At 34.0% G+C, this 22397-nt stretch overlaps 1 protein-coding gene across 1 annotated transcript; it reads right to left on the bottom strand.

Annotated features, from left to right (window-relative positions):
* Window positions 1-1546: 1546 nt before the first annotated feature.
* Window positions 1547-15605, bottom strand: LOC136813110 (serine/arginine-rich splicing factor 4-like). Its single transcript, XM_067069632.1, has 4 exons — window positions 15474-15605; window positions 6286-8487; window positions 2085-2137; window positions 1547-1729 (listed from the first exon to the last, which is right to left on the bottom strand). The coding sequence occupies exons 2-4, from the start codon at window positions 7636-7638 to the stop codon at window positions 1636-1638; spliced, it is 1500 nt and encodes a 499-aa protein (XP_066925733.1). The 5' UTR covers window positions 7639-8487; window positions 15474-15605; the 3' UTR covers window positions 1547-1635.
* Between the last annotated feature and the right edge of the window lie 6792 nt (window positions 15606-22397).

Here is a 22397-nt window from a genome sequence, read left to right as displayed (position 1 = left end):
GCTGTAACTATTAGGTCCTATAGTTGTACCAACTGAAATAAATTGATAACGATAATAAATGAGTTAGCTTTTAACAAGTCTGTACAAACAAAGGTTGTTTTTTGGAACATAGGTGGCTCTCAGTAATATTTAAACCTCAAGTCAGAAGGGTTCTTGTCAGGACTATTTTCCGATGAGGGGTGATACAGGTATACAAAAATATACAATAAGCTTTAATATGCTTAGAATACTATGAAATCGTGGTTTTCGTCAAGTAAATCAGTCCGTCTACGTCAAAATTCAATACTATGAAGGAAGAAAACTCAAAGCTTTTCACAATGTTCTTTCTTCAAAGTAAAATCTTTTTCGTCTCGTCTAGTCGTGATAAGTGGAAATTAATGATCAAAATGAATGGATGGATGAATGAATGAATGGAATACGAATATCTATTTTTGACGATGGTGCTAAATATGTAAACAAAAACAAATGTATTAAAATTTAAATGATAACATAATACCGGTAATGACCAGATATTATTAACGCTGCATTTCAAAAATTTACAAAAATATATATCTTAATACACCTTTCTACGGTTAGCTGCTTCGTATAAAAAGTCACCAAAATCTCGAGTAAACAGATGGTTTTCATTGGCTAAAAGCAAAAACATAAACAAAAAAATGCGCAGCGTATGAGAAAAATGTGCTTTCTGTGCTCTTACTCTGGACATTTTTTTGTTAATGTTTTTGCTTTTAGCCAATGAGATGGTTTGTTTACTCATAATTTTGGTGACTTTTTATACGAAACAGCTAACCGGAAAAAGGTGTATTCTTTAACAAAGAAAAGGTCGGGGTAAAATCTATTTTACTATTCTAAACTTAACAGTAAAACGAGTCATCATAATGTGAAATTATGTTAAACATTCATATATTAAAAAATAATCTTTCTGGAAGTTATAAATCGTTTAAAAATGACTTAGTGGTTGTGAAGATAATAATCGATAAATTGAAGAATACCAATAAATGTATTAATATTGGCGGGATTTAATTTTGCGGATCGCAAAATTCGAATAAGATATATTTTGGCGGGTGGGGAAATTTTAGGCACTTGTAAATCAAAAACTACTTGGTATCTTTTAATATTTTTTACTTAAAAATGCTGATTTCAGATAGAATTTCTATCCTAAAAAGATTTTGTTAAATTCGGCGGGTATTGAATTTGATGGACGCTCAATTAAAAATATTTTGGTGGGTATTTCACTTGGCAGATTTAACCAAAAACCGCCGAATCCACCAAATTTAATCTTCACCAAAAATAATACACTTCAGGTATACATAAGAGTTAATTGAGGCCACTAGACTCATCTTACTAGTAGTGCTTTAGGTCATATGGAAATAGCTATTCACTTGTTTAAATCTGTTTCAATACCTTCACTTAAACACCCGAAACATTTTGTTGCGTTTGCTAGTTTGTTCGCACCTGGATTTTATTGGATTATTCATCAGATGGGTTTTTAAAAATGGAGCAAAATAAAAACATAAAACAAAAAGTAATCGAAAACGTATAAAAATATATGGAACATGATTCGTTAAAAAAATTGTCATAAAATCCTTTATATATGTTGTATAAAATTATCTGATGAGAGAAACCTATCATACATTACTTGGAGCACATTGATTTGATTGGCCCAGAAAGCTCCCCCAATACTCCTTTACAAAGGGCCACCAAATCATTCTCCAAATCTGGTCTCAACCTGAAAGGAATTTCAAAAATACAAACTTTTAGCAAAGGTTTTATCAAATTTATTGCCATGATAGGTAAAATCTCTTTCGAGGTAGAGAGTAATTTGTTGAACTATTTAACATTTTACTTGAAAAATTGTCCAGATTATTCACCGATAAAGTGCAGATTGCCAATATGAAAGAAATTGTTGCCTCGCCAAATCCATTTTTTTCAAGTTTTTTTTTTCGCCAAAATTAGTTCTCGCTAAAATTAGTTCACGCAACAATTAGCTAACGCAACAATAGACCATTTGGCAATGATTTCAAAACGAGGCAAGTGATGTTCGTGACGTAATTTATGAAGTGATCTATTGTTCAAACTCATACCTGATAAACATCTTGGTAACTGTTGAAACATGCTGTGCATCATCTTTGAATTCCTAATGTTGAAAAAAAATTTCAAGAATAAAGTATATATGGATAAGCGAAAATTACTCGTAAAATTAAATTTGAGCACCAGTTTTTTCAAAATATTGTAGTATTGTTCATTGAGAGAAATGATATGGGACTTAAAAATATTGTTGGTTGGTCTAACCTAAGGCAAAAAAAAAATAAAAATGGCGAAAAACTTGATCGAAAAAATCCAAAAAGCTTGCTGTTTCTCCAGCAGTAATCGTCCCTTCTAGCGATTTATAGTTATGTAGAATTGCATAACAAACCGTTGACGAGATATAACGATTTCAAAATCGAAAAAAGTGCTGACTCAGTCGTCGTTTTTGGGACTTTAGAGGTCATATCTCGGGACAACGTGGTCCAAATTTCAAGACAAAGTTTCAATTCGCAAACAAATTCATAACCCGCGCTAGATCTTTGACATTCCTTTATAAATGTTTTTGTATGAAAATAATATAGAGAAATGAAGCAAAACCTCAAGAAAATCGGAAAAATGACCGGTGTACAGACAGTTAACTCTCGCTGATTCCAAGTCACACGGGAAGAGTAATTTGTTCGAATTACAGAGAAACTCGAATTATAGAGAGATTCGAATAATAGAAATTCGAATTAGAGAGAGTCCACTGTATTGCCAAAGGTAAACGGGGTGCCGAGTATGTGCGTTTGGAAAAATTTTCGCAACTTTTTTCGCTGCGGGCGTAAACTGTTGCTCTAAGCAATCTCAAATAGCTTAAACAAGGCATTGGAAGGTCAAAGTTAGCGAGAATAAGATCACAAAGAGTGCAGGAAACATTTCATTGAAATTTCATGTCACAGAAAGTTTTTTTTGTAATCTTTTGGCAACGCAGAAATTTTGGTCTAAGAAATGTCAAACAGCTTAAAAAGAGACCTTTAAAAGGTCACACAGGGTGAGGGTTAGAGAAACTCCATACCCCTTCACATTCTATTGGGAAAACTTTGACCTTTTTGGTCAATTTTTTTATGTTTTGGGGAGAGGGCGACCGGCCACATACTACCGTTCCCGTGGATACGCCACTGTAAAACCCTGACCCTAAGCATGAAGGCAATAAAGATAAATGGAGAAAAAGTCTTTTTTGCTAACAAGGATGTCACGTTGAATACCTTAAGGGAAGAAATTTTGGCGGAAAAAAAAATTAGCGGATTTGGCGGATTTCAGACAAATCCGCCAAATTTAAGTTCCAGCAAAAATTTATTTTTTCGGCCATCCGCTAAATTAATTTTTTTTCATTTTATGTCAGATTTTTAACAATTTACCCCCGAAAAGAATGCGATATCAATGTTTTCACCCTGACTTTGGATCTAAAAATCCAAAAAAATATTACTGGAAAAGTAATACTTTATGAAAATATTCCAATCCTTTTCGTTGTTTTGATAACCCTTAGAGGGGCTAAGCAAAGTGAAAACCCCTGTTTTAAAGGCACGCACATAGACAACGCCCATTTTTTTTTTGCAAAAGTATCCTCCCATCCCAAAAGTATTCCACGATAAAAACAGGTTTCCTGGCATACTTCCAGTATTTTGGTCGAAGTTTGAGAGGTTGAGCCCGATGTGACAATCCGTCTGATGGAAAGTGACGTCATTGGTTGCCATAGTAACGACTATAATAATCTGTCAAAATCGAAAATGTTTTATACCAGTCGGAAGGACATGAATAAGTGATCAAAATGTCTGAAAATAAGTATATTATCTCGAGATACGAAAGAAACAAGGCTTACTCTTAGGTGCCAAATAAACGGGGGGGTTCGAATAAACGGGAGGGGGGGGTGGTTTGGAAAAATTTTTCAAATTAAATAAACGGGGGGACCGAATTACCGGGGGGTTGGAAAATGGACCTTAAAAAAACCCTAAAAGGGTCAAAATAGACTAGATTGAGGCTTTTTAGAGTAAAACAAGGAACTTTTCTTTTGGTAGCTGGGAATTTTTTCAAAAATTAATAAACGGGGGGGTCCTAATAAGGTCCGGGGGGGTTGGAAAAAATCGAAAAATTGACAAGTGGGGAGGCCCGTTTCATTTGACATCCTAAAAATGATAATAACAACAACTTTAACAAATGGTCGAAATTCAATTTTGTTTTATTCATTCCAAAGGAAATCTTCCAAGATAACAGAAATATTCAAGCAAACAAGTTCAAAAATCTATCTATTCAAAAGAGTAAACAAGCCAAAAATGTGTTTACTTTGATCGGATTTATTTTAGCGAGATTAATTTCTGCGAATCATCGTTTTCAGATATTTCGTGTGAATTTAAATTCGCAAATCACTGATCTCACGCGATTTCGCAAGAAAAATTTGCGACAACACCAAATTAATCCGATTTACGTAGTCTGGAATGTGCAGGTTTGGCAAGTGTGAGTTCGGCAAATTGCATAGAATTGCAGCGCTAACCTATTATTTATAAATCGATTCTAAAATAATTTTTATGACGTCATCGAGCCTCATTTCTTCCATATCTCGTGACATAACTTATTTTCAGTTGTGATCTTTTATTTTGATTAGTATTATATAGTTTTCTAAGCTCTTTGACTAGAACAAACATTTTTCGATTTTGATAAATTTTATATTGGTTGCTATATGATAACCAATGACGTCGCTCAACATGGCAACGGTTGGTCGAACCAGACCACACCTTTCAAATTTTTATACTTAACACTTTTAAGCAACAATAATCAACCATAAAATCTCTTTGCACAAGCTGCTGTGAAGCAGAAAGACATTGTAGCCTCTTCTTTCTACTGTACTTGTAGATTTCCACACAAATCCAACGCCGTTACGTAATTCATATAAAATTATCAATGTGTTCTTTCGTCAAAGGGTTTCGTAGAAATCGAGTGCTGACAGCGTTAACTTTTCCCACCAGAATGACTATCTATGCCAGTTGGATAGGGTATTAGTCAATTCAGTTCTCTTTGCTGGGTCGATAGTGTTGGTTTGCTTTCGCTTTAAGGAAACGTTTCCTCCAAGTAATATTTTGATCATATCATGTCCCTCACTTTTTACAATGTCAAAGCTTAGCACTATAGTATACAGTACAATCTTTCAAACAACGAACCAGTAAAACCGTGTAAACTAGCACAGAAATGTCAATCCAAAGCAAGGTAACCATATTCGATAAACATTTAGTAATAATTTTAGATATCAACAAATATTAGTGTCCACATTAAAATTAAAATTCATCATCACATCTAAGTACATCTACCTCTAAAAAATTGTAGTATAACTCTAATAATAAACTGTTAATAATCAACAAAGTTGAAAAGGTTCCTCATGGTGTTTACCCACACACAAAAGGTCTAAAGTAAAGGTATCTTTATTTGACCGTAGCGCAGTGGTAAAGCTGTTCAACCCTAAGTCGGGTCTTACAAAGCCTACGTACAAAAAAGGTACTTGATGTCCCTCAGCTTGATGCTCAGCAATTAAAAGAAGGATCGAGGTTAAGTGAAGCAATCCAGGGAGAAAGAGTGGCCCCTCCCCTACCTTTGGGTAGATAGCTATAGAAAGTAGAGCCTTTAATGATGTACAAAGGAAGCGTTTTCCGGGCCATTAAATTTTTGGCTCATTGGAATAAATCCACAAAATCAATTCGATTAAAGTTTATTACAAAGAATAAAAACCCCTGAAAACTCGAGGATGTAATGTTTCATCTAATGACAACCGACGGAAGTATCCAAGAATATCATTCAGAACCAATTATCCATTTGTTCTCACAATAGTAATCAACCATTCAAGTACATAACTATCAATACTCGATTTCTACAAAATATCCTTTGACGTGCTTTATATCACCAACGTGAATTCTTATTGTATTAAGCGATCCTTTTCTTTAATGTTGGTGTTGAAAGTGCGCTTTGATTGGTTGGAGTTATCATCGTTTTCTGTTCATTAATTAATGCGATATGTTGAAAAATGTCTCAACTTCAGCTCCTTGGATCAATTTCATTTGTATTTTGTCCGTATAAGCCTTCTTTTGTAATCGAAAGCTGATCACAATAAACACTTTTGATGAGTGTCAGAAACTCTTCAAGAATCCTGATATTCATAAAAGAATGGTAACCTAAAGTTCCTCTAAAAATCAAAGAATTAGATTGAAAATAAACAATGAAGAGTAAATGAGTTACCTTTAACATAAATTGTTTTTCTTCAGGAGTCAATCGATCTGGTTGCACTTCGGACTGTCTTTGAACATCTAATGAACTACCATAAGGTATTGATGATATCTGATTCTGAGAATTCAACACCGTTCCATGTGAGATCGATGTATTATTTGACCCGTTGTAAGCCATTAATTGATTATTATACGTTAATATTTGATTTTGGGCATTCGGCGGTGTATTTACCAAAGATTGTGATGGCGTTGGGCTGCTAATTGAAATTGGTCCTTCATGATTGAAAGTAAAACATTGTCTCGATTCTACGTCTGCACCAAGGGGATCTTCATTAGAAATTTGTTCATAATTAGCATGTTGGTTTCTTTGTAGCGTTGATTCTGGTGGAGGAAATATCTCACTTTCGTCTGTTAGAGAACCTTCATCATCATAATTATTATATGTTGGAGATATAATAGAGTTTAGGTTCTCTGACGAGATATTATCGTATCTATAATACGTGGGAGATAATATAGCTTGTTGCTGCTTTCGAGGTGACATTGAAGATACAGTGGAGTTTGAACGAGTTAGTGAAACAGTATCATAATCAAAATGTGTTGGAGATAAAAATGATTCAGGGGTAGGTGATTTCCGTCCATTTTCACTTACATTTCTTGACTCACCCACAACATCTTCTTTGACTGAATCCACACTGTTTTCTTTCGTTAATTGCTTCTCCAATGATTTAACTTTTAGTTCATGTAGGCGTCGTGCTTGTCTCTCCACAGATCCAATACTATTGTTATCTTCTTCTGAAGAAATCACCGAATATGTACTACACATTGATAAATTTCTTCTCCTTTTTATACCACAACCAACGCTAATCCTCCTTTTCTTAATCAATCCACTTTTACATAATTTCAATATCTCCGGATGTTGCTCAAGTCTGATTAACCAGGTTGAGTCGTCTTCAAAATCAACTGAAGCATCGATGCACAATTGTGCTATATCATCTAATTCAACTTTCGCATTTGAACCAATTTTAAGATCTTCTTCAGTTGCAAGAACACATTCCGTGTGTTCAACACTATCATCATCTTCGCTCTCCCATGCTTCGGCATAATCAATATCTTCAGCATCTTCGAGGTCCATTGAAAAATCTTTTGATTTTACACCATGATCTTTTCTACTTCGTTCCTTGCTACGTGACCGTCGTGAACGTTTTGAATGCTTACGACGATGACTGTCGCTACGACTACGACTCTTATGATCGCGATCGTGATGTCGGCTACTACGATGCCGGTCACTGTGATGACGATGCCGACTTGATGAGTAACTTTTATCATGTTTTGAAGAAGAAGAAGAACTGTTTTCTATAGTGATCATCACGATGGCAACCAGTAGAAAAGCTCCTATGATGTTTTCTATCGTGTTTGGATAAATATTTTCTTTCAATTATTATTTTCTTGCCAGTATTATCGACAATATTTATCTCACCATTTTCATATTTTGTAGGATGATATCTACTACCATTGGTATAAACAACTGATGATAAATTCCTTCTCTCATCAGCATGATGACTTGACGTCCTTGAACCATTGTCATCATCATCGTCACCGTCACCAGCACTATCATTACCGTCAAATTTCTTCTGATAAGGAGGCTGCGTTCCATTGTTATCAGCCTCATTTTTGTTCCAATGAAATTTATCCCCATAATTATCAAATCGCGGTCGTTTATAGTTGTTGTTGAAGTTATTATTTTGCCCGTTAAAACCACCTCTTTTGAATCTCAGATGAAAATTGGGTATAAAGTTTCTCCCCTTATATCCACTGGGCTTATGATGGTAGTAACTATTTATGTAACCTCCCCTGGTAGATTTTTCCCTATCTTCATTATCATCAACATTATTATCATCCTCTTTGTTCGAATTAAATCTTGAAATATAAGTAGAATCCTTAATAACAACTCTACGATCAGGTTTCCCTCTAGTCTTGAAATTGTTACGTTTATAAAATTCAGCAGGATTATTGCTGCCATTAGAATTATTAATATGATGCTGCTGAAATTTCTTAGTGTAATTATTGTTGTAAGGTGCTCGTCTGTGAATGGTTGAGTCATCCTTGGAGTTGCTGTTTAAGCCGTGTTGGCGTAGGAAACTATCTCTTGGTGATATGAGGCTGTTGGATTCGTAAGAATTGAAATCTTCGTCATCATCACCATAAACTCTGTCATCTAAAAAAAGAAGGAAAAGAACGAGGAGGTTCAAAACTTTTTGATAATATTGATGCCGCTGAGATCAGTGAAGTAATCGCGCCGTCAAGTCTATCAAAAAGCCTTAAGTGGAGCCCGGGCTAAAGCTAAGCTGGATCTTTGCGTCATTTTTGCATTTTCACTTCCGTTTTCGACTGTTTTCCAAAAGCTTTTCATAATATAATAGCTACGGTTATCTTTTCAATACAAGGAGAAAAAAATCGCAATTTAATTCAAACTTTATCAAAAGTTATTCGTATTTGTAGCCGGCAGTAAATTCTAAAAGGGCTTAAACATTCATCTAAAGAATCCAACATTTACTTAAAAATAGACAAAAAGAACGATTAATTTCATAAAGAACGACAAATTTCGGCATCCACAATCCCGACCGAAAGTGACTATTCCACCCATAAGTATTCATTCCTCTTTGTTTATCACGGGAATTAACTACATATGGTTTTAAACAACGACAAATTACGCATGCGTGTTACAATGCAAGATTCTTTAGAGGAACAGACTGCATGACCCAAGAGAGTTGAAAAAACGAACTAAAGAACAGAGTCGATTAAAAGGAACTCTAGGCAGGTAAAAAAACAGGAAGATTGATTTTAGTCCAAAATTTTAAAAACGAACTAAGAAACAAGGATCTATTAAAAGGACTTTAAAATAGGACAAAAAATTTCAAATCGAGTTGAGGGACAGAGGTTCGTGTATAGGGCGTTCAGGTTTGGAAATAAGAGAAAAACTGATTAGAGCTAAAAATCCAAGGAAAAACTAGCGAACAGGGGTCAATTCAAAGAACCTTTAGATATGTCCAAAATTACAGCAGGGTTGGCTGATAAGAGCCAAAAATATAAAAAACTAACTAAGATGGAGTTGATTTCCATGGCCTCCACCAAGTAGGTCCAAACATAAGGGCTGATTAGGGTCCAAATATTAAACGTTAAGTTAAAAAACCCTTAAAATTCACCATTGAAATACCTTAAAATCAAATTAAGGTACCTTTTGTATCAAAAAAATCAATTGGTATTGAATAATCATTACAGTACTCGTTTAACTCAAAAACCCGTGGCATCTTTTTCTGAAATTTCTTCAAGGTTGCAAAAAAATATCTTAGCAACACCAAAATGTTCCAAAACAACAAATTTCATCCTTATCAAGCAGGTGGCGAAAATGTAAAGATTGCTAAAAGCTAACGAGCAAAAGTTGCAAGATTCGTTCCATGAGAATACATTGAAATCAACGAAAGCGAAGTTTTATACAGCATAATAAGCAAAAACAACCTTATTAAATTATGCAAAACATGCTATCTTCAATCGAATCATTCAAAAAAAAGCTTACAAATCAAAATCTGATTAAATAGCAATCTTTGCATCATTGATGATAAGGCATGCATTGAATACCCGATGACGTCAATTGTTGATTTAAAAAAGTATATTCACTCCTGAATATACTTTTTTACTAAGGCATTGATATCCACATGGTATAGGTCTGATCCATAGATTTATGCCGAAGGGCTAGATGTCGGGCCTCAAGCCATCTCAGGCAAAACAAAGTGAATATCAGAAAAAAATATTGCTGCTGTTGTTTTCGAAAACTCGCGTAGCTGAATATCACTCAGGACTATTGTTCTTCGATTGTTTCAATTACGTTCGACTGTATTCGATTATGTTCTAGTACGTTCGATTGGTTCAATTGCATTAATCGCTAAAGCTCTAAAGCTTGAGAGGAGTGGGCTAATTGCACTCAATCTTATCGAACTAATCGAATCTCAATCGAACGTAATTCCAACGCAATCGAATACAATCGAATATTAGCCAGAAATTCGCCGTTCGATTGAGATTCGACTGCGTTCGACAATCGAATCGCAATTATTCGATCGCGTTCAATAGACCTTTTCATAAATAACGTCACGAACATCACTTGCCTCGTATTCAAACAATTACCATGGTGATTATGTCAATTGAGATAATGATTAATTTATGAATAGAAAGTAGTTGTAATAAAATCCGCTGTTAATCACCATGGCAATAATTCCAAAACGAGGCAAGTGATGTTCGTAATTTATGAAAAGGTCTTTTACATTCGATTAGTTCGATCACGATTTTCGTTTGAACTTGTTCGATTGATACCGGCTGGAAACCAAAATTCAACTAAAAGTTTGCATGTGCACATAACTGTACGCGAAATTAATACTCATGTAATTTTTAAAGGGTACTGTAAACATTTTCTGAAGCCAAGACGACTCATTTATTAGGCCTTCGTAATCTAAAATTAATCTTGTAATATTTTTCGTACTACACTCTGATTTAGGGGGTATCCTTTGTTGCGTAATAATATACATTGGGCTCTTCTAAAAAATGTTTGAACATAGGGGTGGATATTTTCAATTTTGAATTTGATTTTGAATGTCCGGGGGTCAACTGATACGTGTCCAGGGGGGGGGTGAGATCCATTGCCCGGGGGTCAAATATTATATCAACCACGCCCCCCATTCTTATATGGTATTCATTAGTTGGCAATTTCCTACAAGAGTTCCAAGATTTTGGAAAAAAGAAATTACGGTGGAAACGATCCACTGAAAAAAACCTATTTAAAACGAGTATAGGACGTGTTACTTTTTTTACTGACTTTAAAACTACTTACGTAAGAGACAATTTTGGTTGATGGTGAAATTTGTCAAGCTATTCAGTGGAGATACCAAAGTTCCAGTGCTGGGGAAAATAAAAATCTCTGCCATCATCACCATACATGTCAAATGCGGAAAAAAATTTACCAGAAGTTCTTTCTTAAATCTTAAAATTTTGAGGCTGGAAACCTCTTCACATCTCTTATTACTAAAGGGACTCTTTTATTTATTTAAGTTCCTCAATGATTCAAAAAGCTAACAAGTTTGTGCAGGTATATTTATCATGTGTCAGCTGCAACAATACCAAAGCTCTCTAAGTCTTTACAAGCATGTTTACACAGAAAACTTCTACAGGCAGTGTAAATTACATCCTCCACATCAGTATTTTTTTATGAAACCTAATAAGGCGAAACCAATTTGATTAGTTGTTTAACGGGCCCGACCGACCCTGAAATTCCAAAAATCGAAATAAAAATAGAATTGATCTTGGTAGTACATTTTTATTTTCAATTCTTTACAGACTGCCAAATTTTCCAAATTTTGGTAGTTTTTCCAAGGTTTTGAGAATTTTATGTTCAATTTTTTATTTTATCCATGAATTCGAGCTTTTTGTGCCTTTTTATTCTCGCATTTTTGTTAAGATGCAGCAGTTTTTGCTGTCTTTCTAGGAAATTGTAAAGGTGAAATTCTACTTTTATTTTTATTTTTTCGCCAACCGACCGGCCCTCTTTTTTTGGTAGCTTGGCCCATAAAACAACAAATTAAATTGGCCTCGCCTAATCAATCAATCAATCAATCAATCAATCTGAAGAAATAAAAAGATGTTTCTTCATTAAACACCAATGCTTGTCCAGAAAATGAAAGAAATGAAGCTCATAACTTCCATCAAAAATTCAAAACAAAAAACGTAAGTATAATCTTTAATGCATACTAGCTCCACTGACTTAAGGCCAATGCGGCAAATAATACAATAAGCTATATACGAAGGAATATTACGTTCCACATACAGAAGGTGAGGGAATGTTGATAAAACTGGAAAGTTCGTCAAACATTAAAACAGCACAAACGAATTACACGCTTTTTTTTATAAGAATGGTGTTTTTTCATTTCATCATGGATATTCTTGGTTCGCTTAAGCCTATCTCAAACATCTTAAAGGCTGGACGTGTTCAGTTTGCTGGTCATTGCCTTCGTGCGTCCACAGAAGTCATCTCCTCTCTTATTCTGGAAACCCAAGCGGCTGGTTCAAAGATCGAGAAAGTTAACTTTTACTGACGCAGTTAGCAGGGACACTGGGATTCTTTATAGTGACCTGGAGACTGCCATGTGCGACCGCGATTCTTGGCGCCAGAGGGTGGAATCCATCATCTCTACCGAGGTCGAAAGATAATGATTATGATGATGGATATTCTTAAATTTTTGCGAAAAATCATCCTAAAATATTCTTACGGTAGGTTATCTTAGGTTAAGATCCAAATTTAACCTAAATTGAACATGAGATACACAAACCTGAAGCATAAAATGGTATTTTTGTGAGCCTTATTGGGGGATAATAGGAAATTTACAGTTAAAAAGCACTCAAAATAGCATTCTTAGACTCTGTTGTCAAATTCCATGATGGTGATATTCTGATCATATTCTTAATTTTTTGGCCAATTTAATCATGAACATTCTTATAAAGTGTACACGTTTTTTTTTTATAAGAACAAACTATATAAGAACATAAGGCTTCGAGGCCCAAAAATTTAAGAACCTTCTAAGAACATTCTAAGGCTTTGGAGACTTAAAAACATGCATTTTCTTAAGAAATTATATCAAAATGCTCAAAAAATGCTGAAAATAAGAACATTTTAAGAACATTTTTAGGCTTCAAATCCAAAAAACTAAGAACATCCGAAGGCTTCGAAAATTTTTGACGTTCTTATAAAAAAAAAAACGAGTGCATCAGACAGAATACTTCTCCAACGGAGGGAGGTGGGACGTCAAAGATTTTTGAAGTATTTCAGTTTCATAGCATGTTAGATTCCATGCCTTGAAATGTTCTTAGAATGTTTTCTTTTTACTAAAATGATTTTATAATATTTATTTTGGAGTAATTTTTCGAATGTCTCCTTTAAAATTCAAAGTTTTATGATCCCTTCAGTTGACAATGCCTCCATACTAGAACTAATTTGTTTCCCCTGTTAGTTTTCGAGTTATACACCCCCTTCTCACAGGCCTAAAAGGATTTTTTCAGTCAGTGATGATAAAATCAAAGATAATTTTCCACCGGGGACGATATTTTGGCCAATTTTTCCAGTGGGAAGGGGTCCCAGTGGGTCTGTAAGAAAGAGGTGCAGTTATGGAAACTCCGCTTCAGGTGCAGTTATGGAGACTCCACTGTATCAAAAATAAATCTTTAGAATGATAACCCAAAAAGTTAGGAACACTCGTCTTAAGCCTTCTGGTGTTCTTAACTTTTCAGTTTCAAGCCTAAAAATCTTTTTATTTTCAAGCGTTTTGTAAATAATACAATTTTATAAAAACAAGCTGGAACACTGATTGGACTTACCTGATGATTAAAGTTTGAGCAAGTAGGGAAGTGTAACATAGTTGATTGATGGAACGCCAAAGGGATAATCAAAAATCAGTAAAAGTTCGAGTTATAGAGAGGCAGAATAGCCTAAGAATCTCCTCAAGAGACAGGAAAAAGCGTTCAAGTTTATGGAGATGATCGAGTTAAAGAGGTTCGAGTTATGGAAGGTCGACTGTAGTTTAAAGCAAAAATGGAAAAGATTGTGAAAAAAGAACAGACCAGCGAACGGTTTCCTAGTGATCTTCGGCTATTCTGGCGAAATTTTAAGCAAGTTACGCTTACAAAATCAGTTTCATTGAAAATTGAACCATGCTTAATCGTGGTCATTCTTATAATTTATGTTTTTCTTTGAAAACAAAGATATAAAACGAAAAAGTAGGTCCAAAATTTGGCTCGGAATGGCCGAAAAATAATTTAAAAAAAACTCAATTTCAAACTGTTTAGGGGTCGAAGTAGTAAAAATTGGGTATAAATCCTAGTCTCAATTTCACCCTATAAATGAGAGCAGGATAAGAATAGTTTGAAGCTCATCAAAAGCTTACTGGTTCTTATATAAAAAATGCATTTTGTGCAATTTCATAAGAAATCGGGTGTTATAAAGTCTGTAAAGCCTTGAAAATGTTCTCAACTTATTCTTAACCCTTTCCAGCCGTTACCTTATTTTAGCACCTCGTCTTTTAAAAGATGAAAATTCTATCGCCGAGAAAAATTATTATCAAAAAAAGATTTTCACGGGTTTCCTATTTCGCCAATGTCGGATATATCCGACAATTTTAAAACATATTAGCACTACGCAGCCATGGCTTAGTGGGCAGAGGGGGTATCAAGCCTTCCTTAAATATGGCACCCCCTCTCAAAAATTAAAATTTCTCAACCCCCCAAACTCTTACAATCTCTAACTATAAATATAATAATTATTGAGAAACTTAAAAATGAATGGAAAACACTCTTTTGCAAATTGCCAAATCTTCCAAGCCCCCTTAAAAAATTAACCCCCTCTATTTGTGCAAGCCACCCCTTTTATTTGAAAATTTCCCAAGCCCCCCTTCTTTAAAATTCAGTAAAATTCTCGACGTCAAAAATGGTCATCGTCAACTGAAAACAAAACCTTTTCTGTCAAACAAATCACTGCAGGATTTCAATTTTCTTAAACATTATAAAGGGGAGCAGTAATTACTAAACAGGAAATTACCTCTAATCAACCTGGATATTAATTTGAAAGAGAAACAGTTATGCTTTACTAATTTCTTTTACATGAGAAAAATGTAATCAGGGCTGAATTTAGTAAGTTCTTCAAGATTCTTTTATTTTAAAACAAGAATCTGAGTCCTAAATCTTCTCAATACGTTTTTATATAGCAGGAGCTAGATGGCGTAAAATGTCTTATGCTAGTTCATAAACACCCCTTCTCACAGACCCGGTAGAATTTTTTCAGCTAGTGTGGATAAAAAAAAACGATATGAAACATGATGGGGAATGATATATTTTTTTGGCTGGGGATTTAAAATCCATTGTTTTCAATTCAGAAAACGAATAATCTTTTGTTGTGAGGATTGGTTTAATTGATTTTTTTCAGTGGGAACTAAAATTGGAGTACAATTTTCCACTGGGGACAATATTTTGGCCAATTTTTCCAGAGGGAAGGGTTCCCAGTGGGTCTATGAGAAGGGGGTGTTTAATATTACTTCCATAATTGAAAAATTGTACAAAAAATGACCCTGAACGTGTAATGAAAATTACATCTCGTATTGAACAGAAACTTACCTTTCTCTACTGGCAGACTTGGTGTTCGTTTACCGTAGTATTTTTTCATTCTTCTCCACTGTCCATGTAGTAAGTTCCAAGCATGTTCAAATGTTTATTATACTTTTATTTTTGTTTTTTATTAGTAGTCATCTAAAAAAGATAAGAAGAATTGAATATTTCAGCAGCCATACAAATCTTATAATGCTTTGCAAGAGCAGAAACCAGTCGGTCTTATTAAATCAATAATTATAGAATTGTTTAAAGTTCACAATCTTGAATACACAAGCACAGCTAATATCAACAATTTCCAGCATCTCCAAAAAAGTTAAATTTATAATAAGATGATTCTAAAAACTTGTTGACAAATGATATGAAAACTTCCACAACGTAAACACCATCATGATACTAAAAATGCTATTATGACAAGACAGGCTCTTTTAATGAAATGAAAAAAAAACTAAATCCATGGTAATGACTCAAACAATAAGATATAAACCGTCTTTAAAGTTGAACTAATTAACCGAAAGAAAAACACTTCAATTACTTTAAGCTAAAGAGTGTATAGATAAAATGTGACAAAAAATGGTATATTAAGGTTGAATTGCGTGAGAGGTGAAACTCCCCACACAAATATAGGAAACGAAATTTTTAAGGAATGAGCTATGGAAATATCATATGAATCTTTACATTAAAAGTTCATTTTTGTAACAAGGCATGTTAACTTTTTACAATAATATAATCAGAACATGACTAGATTGGAAGAATGAACATATCACGTCTCCTTGTACTAATCATTCAAAAGAAAATAGGACATATAAAAAACAATTAAGGAAAATCATCCCAATACCTTCGGCATCTTTGCCCTGGAATATTGGCAAAAAATATTAAGTCTCAGTCCAACATAAGATCAAAGCAATAACTTGAAAATATCTTTTTTTACTTGTAGATTTAGATTTCGACAAGATAAAAATCATTTTGTATTACGAAAAATAAACATGAATAGGACAAGAGAAAGAGAAATAAACGCAATATAAGAGGCACTTAGAAATATGTTTACTAGAAAGTTGCTCGTTGTTTAAACATTACAATCGTATTGCTTTTACGCATCACATTACAAATTTTGACTGCTGTGAGTAAAACATAATGCACTGATTATAAAAGAAACATAAGAATTAAAAGTTAAAAGTTTTTGTATATTTTGGACGATTCCGGCACCCCCAAATTACGTATCACCATCGTTCAGAAAATCGTACAAGCGAAGTTTTGACTCGAGAAAAATAACAAAATAACAAAATAAATAACAAAATATCATCACAAAAAGTTGAAATCTTAAAAATCTATTATTGTCACAACAATAGAAATAAAATGTACATATCCACTGATATCTAACTATTTTATAATCTGGTACAAAGTCACAAGACTTGCTGTAATTTTTGAAATATAAAATCCCTTTTCAAAAGTCTGCCATTCTAGCTGTTGTAATTGAAATTTTATTCCTATTGACTTTATTTATCAATATAAAACAAAGGCCACTCCTCACTGCTCCTCCTCCCCGGTCAAATAGACAGATTTTTTCAAAAATTATAAAGAATAATCATCGAAAAAAAACGTAATGAAAACTCAACGATCTCTGTAAAATGATAGCCATTTTTATCCCAATCTAATCTTTAAAACAAGTCGTTATTTGCGAAACAAAAAATCAAATGTTTCGAAACGAGCAAGAAAATCGTCTTTTGAACATCTTCTTAAATTTTAGTGATCAACCTATATTCTTAAATGAACAAAGAACAACCACTGAACTGCCACCAAACCTCTGAACTCTGTCCTGTAGAAAGTTTCAAAACATTTGGTTTTAAAATTTAAATCTGAAGGGTATTCAAAGGGTATTTACCTAAAGTCCAATTCTAAGTGCTTCAAAAAGACCCTTTGACCAATTTATGACAACAAGGAGATAAATTTTGGATGAATTGATCAAATTCTTGTCTTGTTTGTTGAAAGTCATCAAAAAAACAGTGATTACAAGTACCAGAGTATTGGTAAAGCATAGAGGAAAGATAGAGGTTATTTCGTTCTTAAAATATTTGAATGTTGGAAAAACCCGAGTATGTGAATAAGTGAATAACCTAACAACCATACAATTATACTTATAGACTATACTTTATGTTCCAGTAAAAAGAGCCATTAAGTGGAAAAATTCGTTATACTAAACATTAAGAAAATTGTTATTAAAAAATATTTCATATCATTGAAATTATGGGCCCAAAGGAAACATTTTTCAATATACAATATAACTATATACCTGAAAATCTTGATAATTACCTTAATTCATTAATTTTTGCGTGCCTTTTATTTTTGCACAGAGAACATCTTAATGTATTTCAAACTGAGTCTGACTGAGTTAGCGAAACTTTAAACCCAAACATCTGATCTGGCCATGATAGAGTGGTCATATAAGTAAGACCTACATGCTGAAATCACACATAAGGAGAATCTGTTTTGGCCAAACAAAAAAAAAAGATGAGAGGAAAGAAAAAAGTTTCATGAACAAATGGAAAAACTGAAAGAAAAAGAAGCGAACAAAAACTAAATTGAAGTACTGCTCAAAGACATTGGCATCGAATGAAAATGGGCAGGAAAGTGGGTCCGATTAAGGTGACCTAAAGTAATAAAGAAACATGAGCAACCTAAACAGTTTAAAGGAATGGACATTATGGTTGTCTAAGAACCACCAATGATTTTACCAATGAAAGAAGAAAAATATATGATATGCCTGAAAAAGCCAAGAAAATACGGAGCTCTGAATGTGATATGGCAATTTCATTTGAAAACACATACTTTATTCAACATGCATCTTTTAATTGAGGTGACAGACAACTATGATCACTTCCACCTCTCAGTCAAAAAACATACAGTCAAACCTCCAAAATTTGATCAAGTTTTTTCCTTATTGTCCCTAGAAGGTTGGAATCACCATAGAAAAAAACATTTTTCCTCTATGATTGTTTTAAAAAGTGTAGTGTCAGTCAGCAATTCAGACCTTTTTTATAAAGAAGGGTGTCAGAATTAGATGGAGAAATGTTGACATTATAATTGAGTCAACATTTCTTTGCTTTTAGCAGTCAGAAGAAAAATATTCACACCAATTCCACCCTTTGCCCTCCAATTGTTTTCTATTTAATCTTATTATCTCAAAAGGATATCAGGATAAGAAGGGGATTATTGACAGGCAGACCAAATTACCGTATCACTTAGGGTTAGGGTTGAAGCTCACGAGTCAAAAGTATCAAAGGTCAGGTAGGCCCAAATGCCTATGTACTTGGGGGGAGCTAAAATCTCATCACTTAACGTGGGGGCTAAAATAATTCAGCTTAATAGTTGGCTTTAATTACTCAAATTGAAGCTCATGAATCTGAAAGATTTTCGCCTGCGGCGCAATATTTTTGTAATAAGTGTGCAAAATTATGATTGTAGTCCTAGTTTAAGTTAGGTCAAGCAAGAGGTCTTCCCAAGTAGAAACTTTAGGCAGTAAAACACAAGTAAGATTTCATGCTTATGACATTGGTTTTGGATATTACAGAACTTGTAAAAATAAGTCTCTGCTGCAAATGTCAACGATCATTGATGTCGAGCAAGAGAATCTTTGTATATACCTTTCAGCAAACAATTTTTTACAATTAGAGAGATAGAGGGAAGAGAGGATGCAGATACATGGGCCCTGATGAGCTATTTTGAGGGGGGGGGGGCAAATGGAAAAAAATTATTATGATTATTTATGGAAAAAATGTCGCCCACCATGGTTGGGCGGCAAAGAAAATTTTTCACTTTTTACACCCTCAAAACACCTTAAACGTTATCTAATAGGGGAGAATAATAGTTTTTATGATTTGATTTGGTCTGTTAAAAGTTGTTCTAATGTCTAAAGTTTCAATATAGCATGGTCTGCAAAAAAGTGGGCATGAGATTGTGAGCACGAAAACGGGAAAGAAGATATTATTAGATAAAGAAAATTATTATCAATAAATAAAGCCAAAGACATAACATCTGAAATTCAATCAACAATTTTCAAATTTAAGTCCCCCCTTTTTTCTTGTTTTGATAGATTCTTGCAGCCCTTGATAATGAATCCCCCCTTATTTTAAAAAAATTACAAAAATCCCCCCTTTTTTAAAAGGCAATTTTTTTGCTCCCCCTTTATTTTAAGGGGGGGGGGCAGAAACCATGTATGTTTTAGGCCTTCCTATGTCTTTTAGACCCAAGCATAGAAGGAACTTAAAACAACTTAACCTATCTACTTGAAAATTAAAACCTTATACACCTTTAACCCATGTTTACTTGTGTCATCCATAACCAACCTATTACAATCTTTAACTTTCTTTAACTTTGATCTTGTCTTGAAAAAATTATATCATTAGATCTAGATCAAGACAGAACTTGCTTCAGTCAATTTCTGCTAAAATTGTAGAATTTTTTCTAAGAGGGGAGGGGGTAATTGTCTCCGCTGTAGATTATATTGAGACAGACTTTTATGTGGTCTATTAAAATGTTTATAAATAAAACTTTCTGAGTGTGCTAATTCAGTTAGTGGAAGTACCTCAATTTTAAGCATGTTAAAAGTTAAACATCTTCGTAAGAGAATGTGTTTTTCTATAAGGAATTTTATAACACTTCATGGCGGATTAAAAAGACGATCAGATAACCAAAGCTTTTTTGTTTTTCATTTTCGCATTTATGGGGAAGAATGAAATTTTCTTAAAGCTCTATCCTTCCCTGAAAAAAGGTTTCTTACAGAATTAAAAAAGCTTCTTTGGTTGTTGAGATATTTGGGATTGTGTATAGAAGGGTAACAATTTGCGCTAATTAATCATAAATGTCCGGCGTCCAAGAAGATTCCCCTGGCTGAATTTTTATCCCGCAGGAGAAAATGTTGGCATGACGGGAGTCTCCCAACAAATGCGGGAGAGTTAACAGCTATGCTTATTGCGTCCGGTGTAGCGAAAGGATACTTTTTGCCACCGGACTGTCGACTGTGAACTGGATTTACCAATTCTCCCCTCACTCACATGGCACGAGTTGACCCAGGCGAAGGTTCATTCACTTGCCAAGTGAACCGCTGCAAGTGGGAATTGAATCTTAGTTGCCTGTGTAGCAACCAAGGTCATCAATGACCACTATACAGTCGGGTGTTTAAGATAAAAACTGCAATTATTGCTCTTTTCGGAAATTATTGCCGAAAACGGTAATTTTTTTAACGATGAAATGCTGAATCAGCAAAATGTGTTGTCCTTTTAAGGGCAAAGATGTCAGAGGTGTTTGAAAATAGTAAAATTGCATCGAGAAAAAGGTTTTTCGGATTTTTAAAAGTGATTTTTCCAATTTTTCGTTGCTCAATAACATGAAAAGTTCTAAAATAATAAGTTAAAAGATCCTGCATCGTTGCCGAAACACAGCCAGAAAGAGATAACAAACCCCCGTTGTAAATTTGTTTACATATGACTCGATTTTGCTATCTGCATTTTCAACAAAAACCAGTTGAAAACAAAACTAAACGAGGCACAGCGGGCCTTCTTATCGCGAGGGTGTCAAATACCACGTGTTCAATAATAAAATCAACTTTTATTTGCAAAAACGGCAATAATTGCCGAAAACGGCAATTTTCATTTATTTACTTTTTTATTTTTCTGCTGATTCAGCATTTCATCGTTAAAAAAATTGCCGTTTACGGCAATAATTTCCAAAAAGAGCAATAATTGCAGTTTTTATCTTAAACCCTTTAAGACTTTGCGTCCCCGATGAGTGTCCCCATAGGGCAAAAAAGCAAAAAAAAGTCGATGTCGTCCAATTCTAATGAAATTACGAATATAACACAATTAAATGGTGTAGAATTGAATGGCAATATTGTTTTTTGTGTATTTGGGTCTTTTAGAGGGTAAAATTGGGGGTTTTGGGCCCAATTCTGGGCTTTTGGGGCAAAAAATGACCCAAAAATGAAGTTTCTCCAATTTCGATGAAACTTTCCAGTTTTATCCAATTTTTCATGTTGAACACGAATATGAAACTTAAAATATTTCAAAAGTCCTGAAATACCCTCAAAAAGGAGGTTTTGGCCCCAATTCTGGGCTTTTGGGGCAAAAAATGAAGTTTCTCCAATTTCGATGAAACTTTCCAGTTTTAACCAATTTTTCATGTTGAACACGAATATGAAACTTAAAATTCTTCAAAAGTCCTGAAATACCCTCAAAAAGGAGGTTTTGGGCCCAATTCTGGGCTTTTGGGGCAAAAAATGACCCAAAAAATGAAGTTTCTCCAATTTCGACGAAAATTTCCACTTTTATCCATTTTTTTATGTAGAATACGAAAATTTTTCCAGAAAAGGAAAATCAGATGGGTTTTCAGAGAAACAGTCCGTGAAAGCAGCCGGCGAGGCGACCTTTTTTCCGATGTGTTCTGAGAGCATATTTCAGCTAGAAATTTTAATTTGTTCTGATCAGACTTCGAAAATCAATCAGCTAAAAATATTGTGTTCTGGCGAGACAGGGGTATAATTAAGTTCATCTAACGTGTTCTTGTTGTCTAAGTAACCCTGGAAAGCTATGTAACATAATTTGATTGAACATAGAAGTATGAAATAATATTGATGAAAATGATAGTTAAATTCCTATCACACATAAAAAACAACTTTACAACAATACCAGTTCATAGTCATATATCAATCATATATTCCGTATATATACTATACTAATAATACACTAATGAAAAGTAATCGAAACTTTTCAAACAATAAATCATTTGTAAGGAAAATGCACCAAAAGTAACAGTTATGAAAATCAACTACAAGTTATGTATTTAGAAATTATATACAGAAGTGTATGATAGAAAATCGTTGTATAAACCGATGATACAGAGAATCTCAATCTTTGTCAAATGAAAACACTCTCATACGCG

Source organism: Clytia hemisphaerica, unplaced genomic scaffold (assembly GCF_902728285.1).
Source record: "Clytia hemisphaerica strain Z4C2 unplaced genomic scaffold, Clytia hemisphaerica genome assembly, whole genome shotgun sequence".
NCBI lineage: Eukaryota > Metazoa > Cnidaria > Hydrozoa > Leptothecata > Clytiidae > Clytia > Clytia hemisphaerica.
The sequence above is the reverse complement of the archived record's forward strand: the minus strand, read 5'-3'. Positions and strand labels throughout refer to the sequence as shown.

Bases quoted from the DNA above. Each gene is read 5' to 3' on its own strand.
- LOC136813110 (XM_067069632.1), bottom strand. From the start codon at position 7,638: ATGATCACTATAGAAAACAGTTCTTCTTCTTCTTCAAAACATGATAAA. The intron at 2,138-6,285 runs GTAACTCATTTA...TTTCAACATTAG, and splicing joins AAAAACAATTTATGTTAAAG to GAATTCAAAGATGATGCACA. The intron at 1,730-2,084 runs GTATGAGTTTGA...AATTCCTTTCAG, and splicing joins GTTACCAAGATGTTTATCAG to GTTGAGACCAGATTTGGAGA.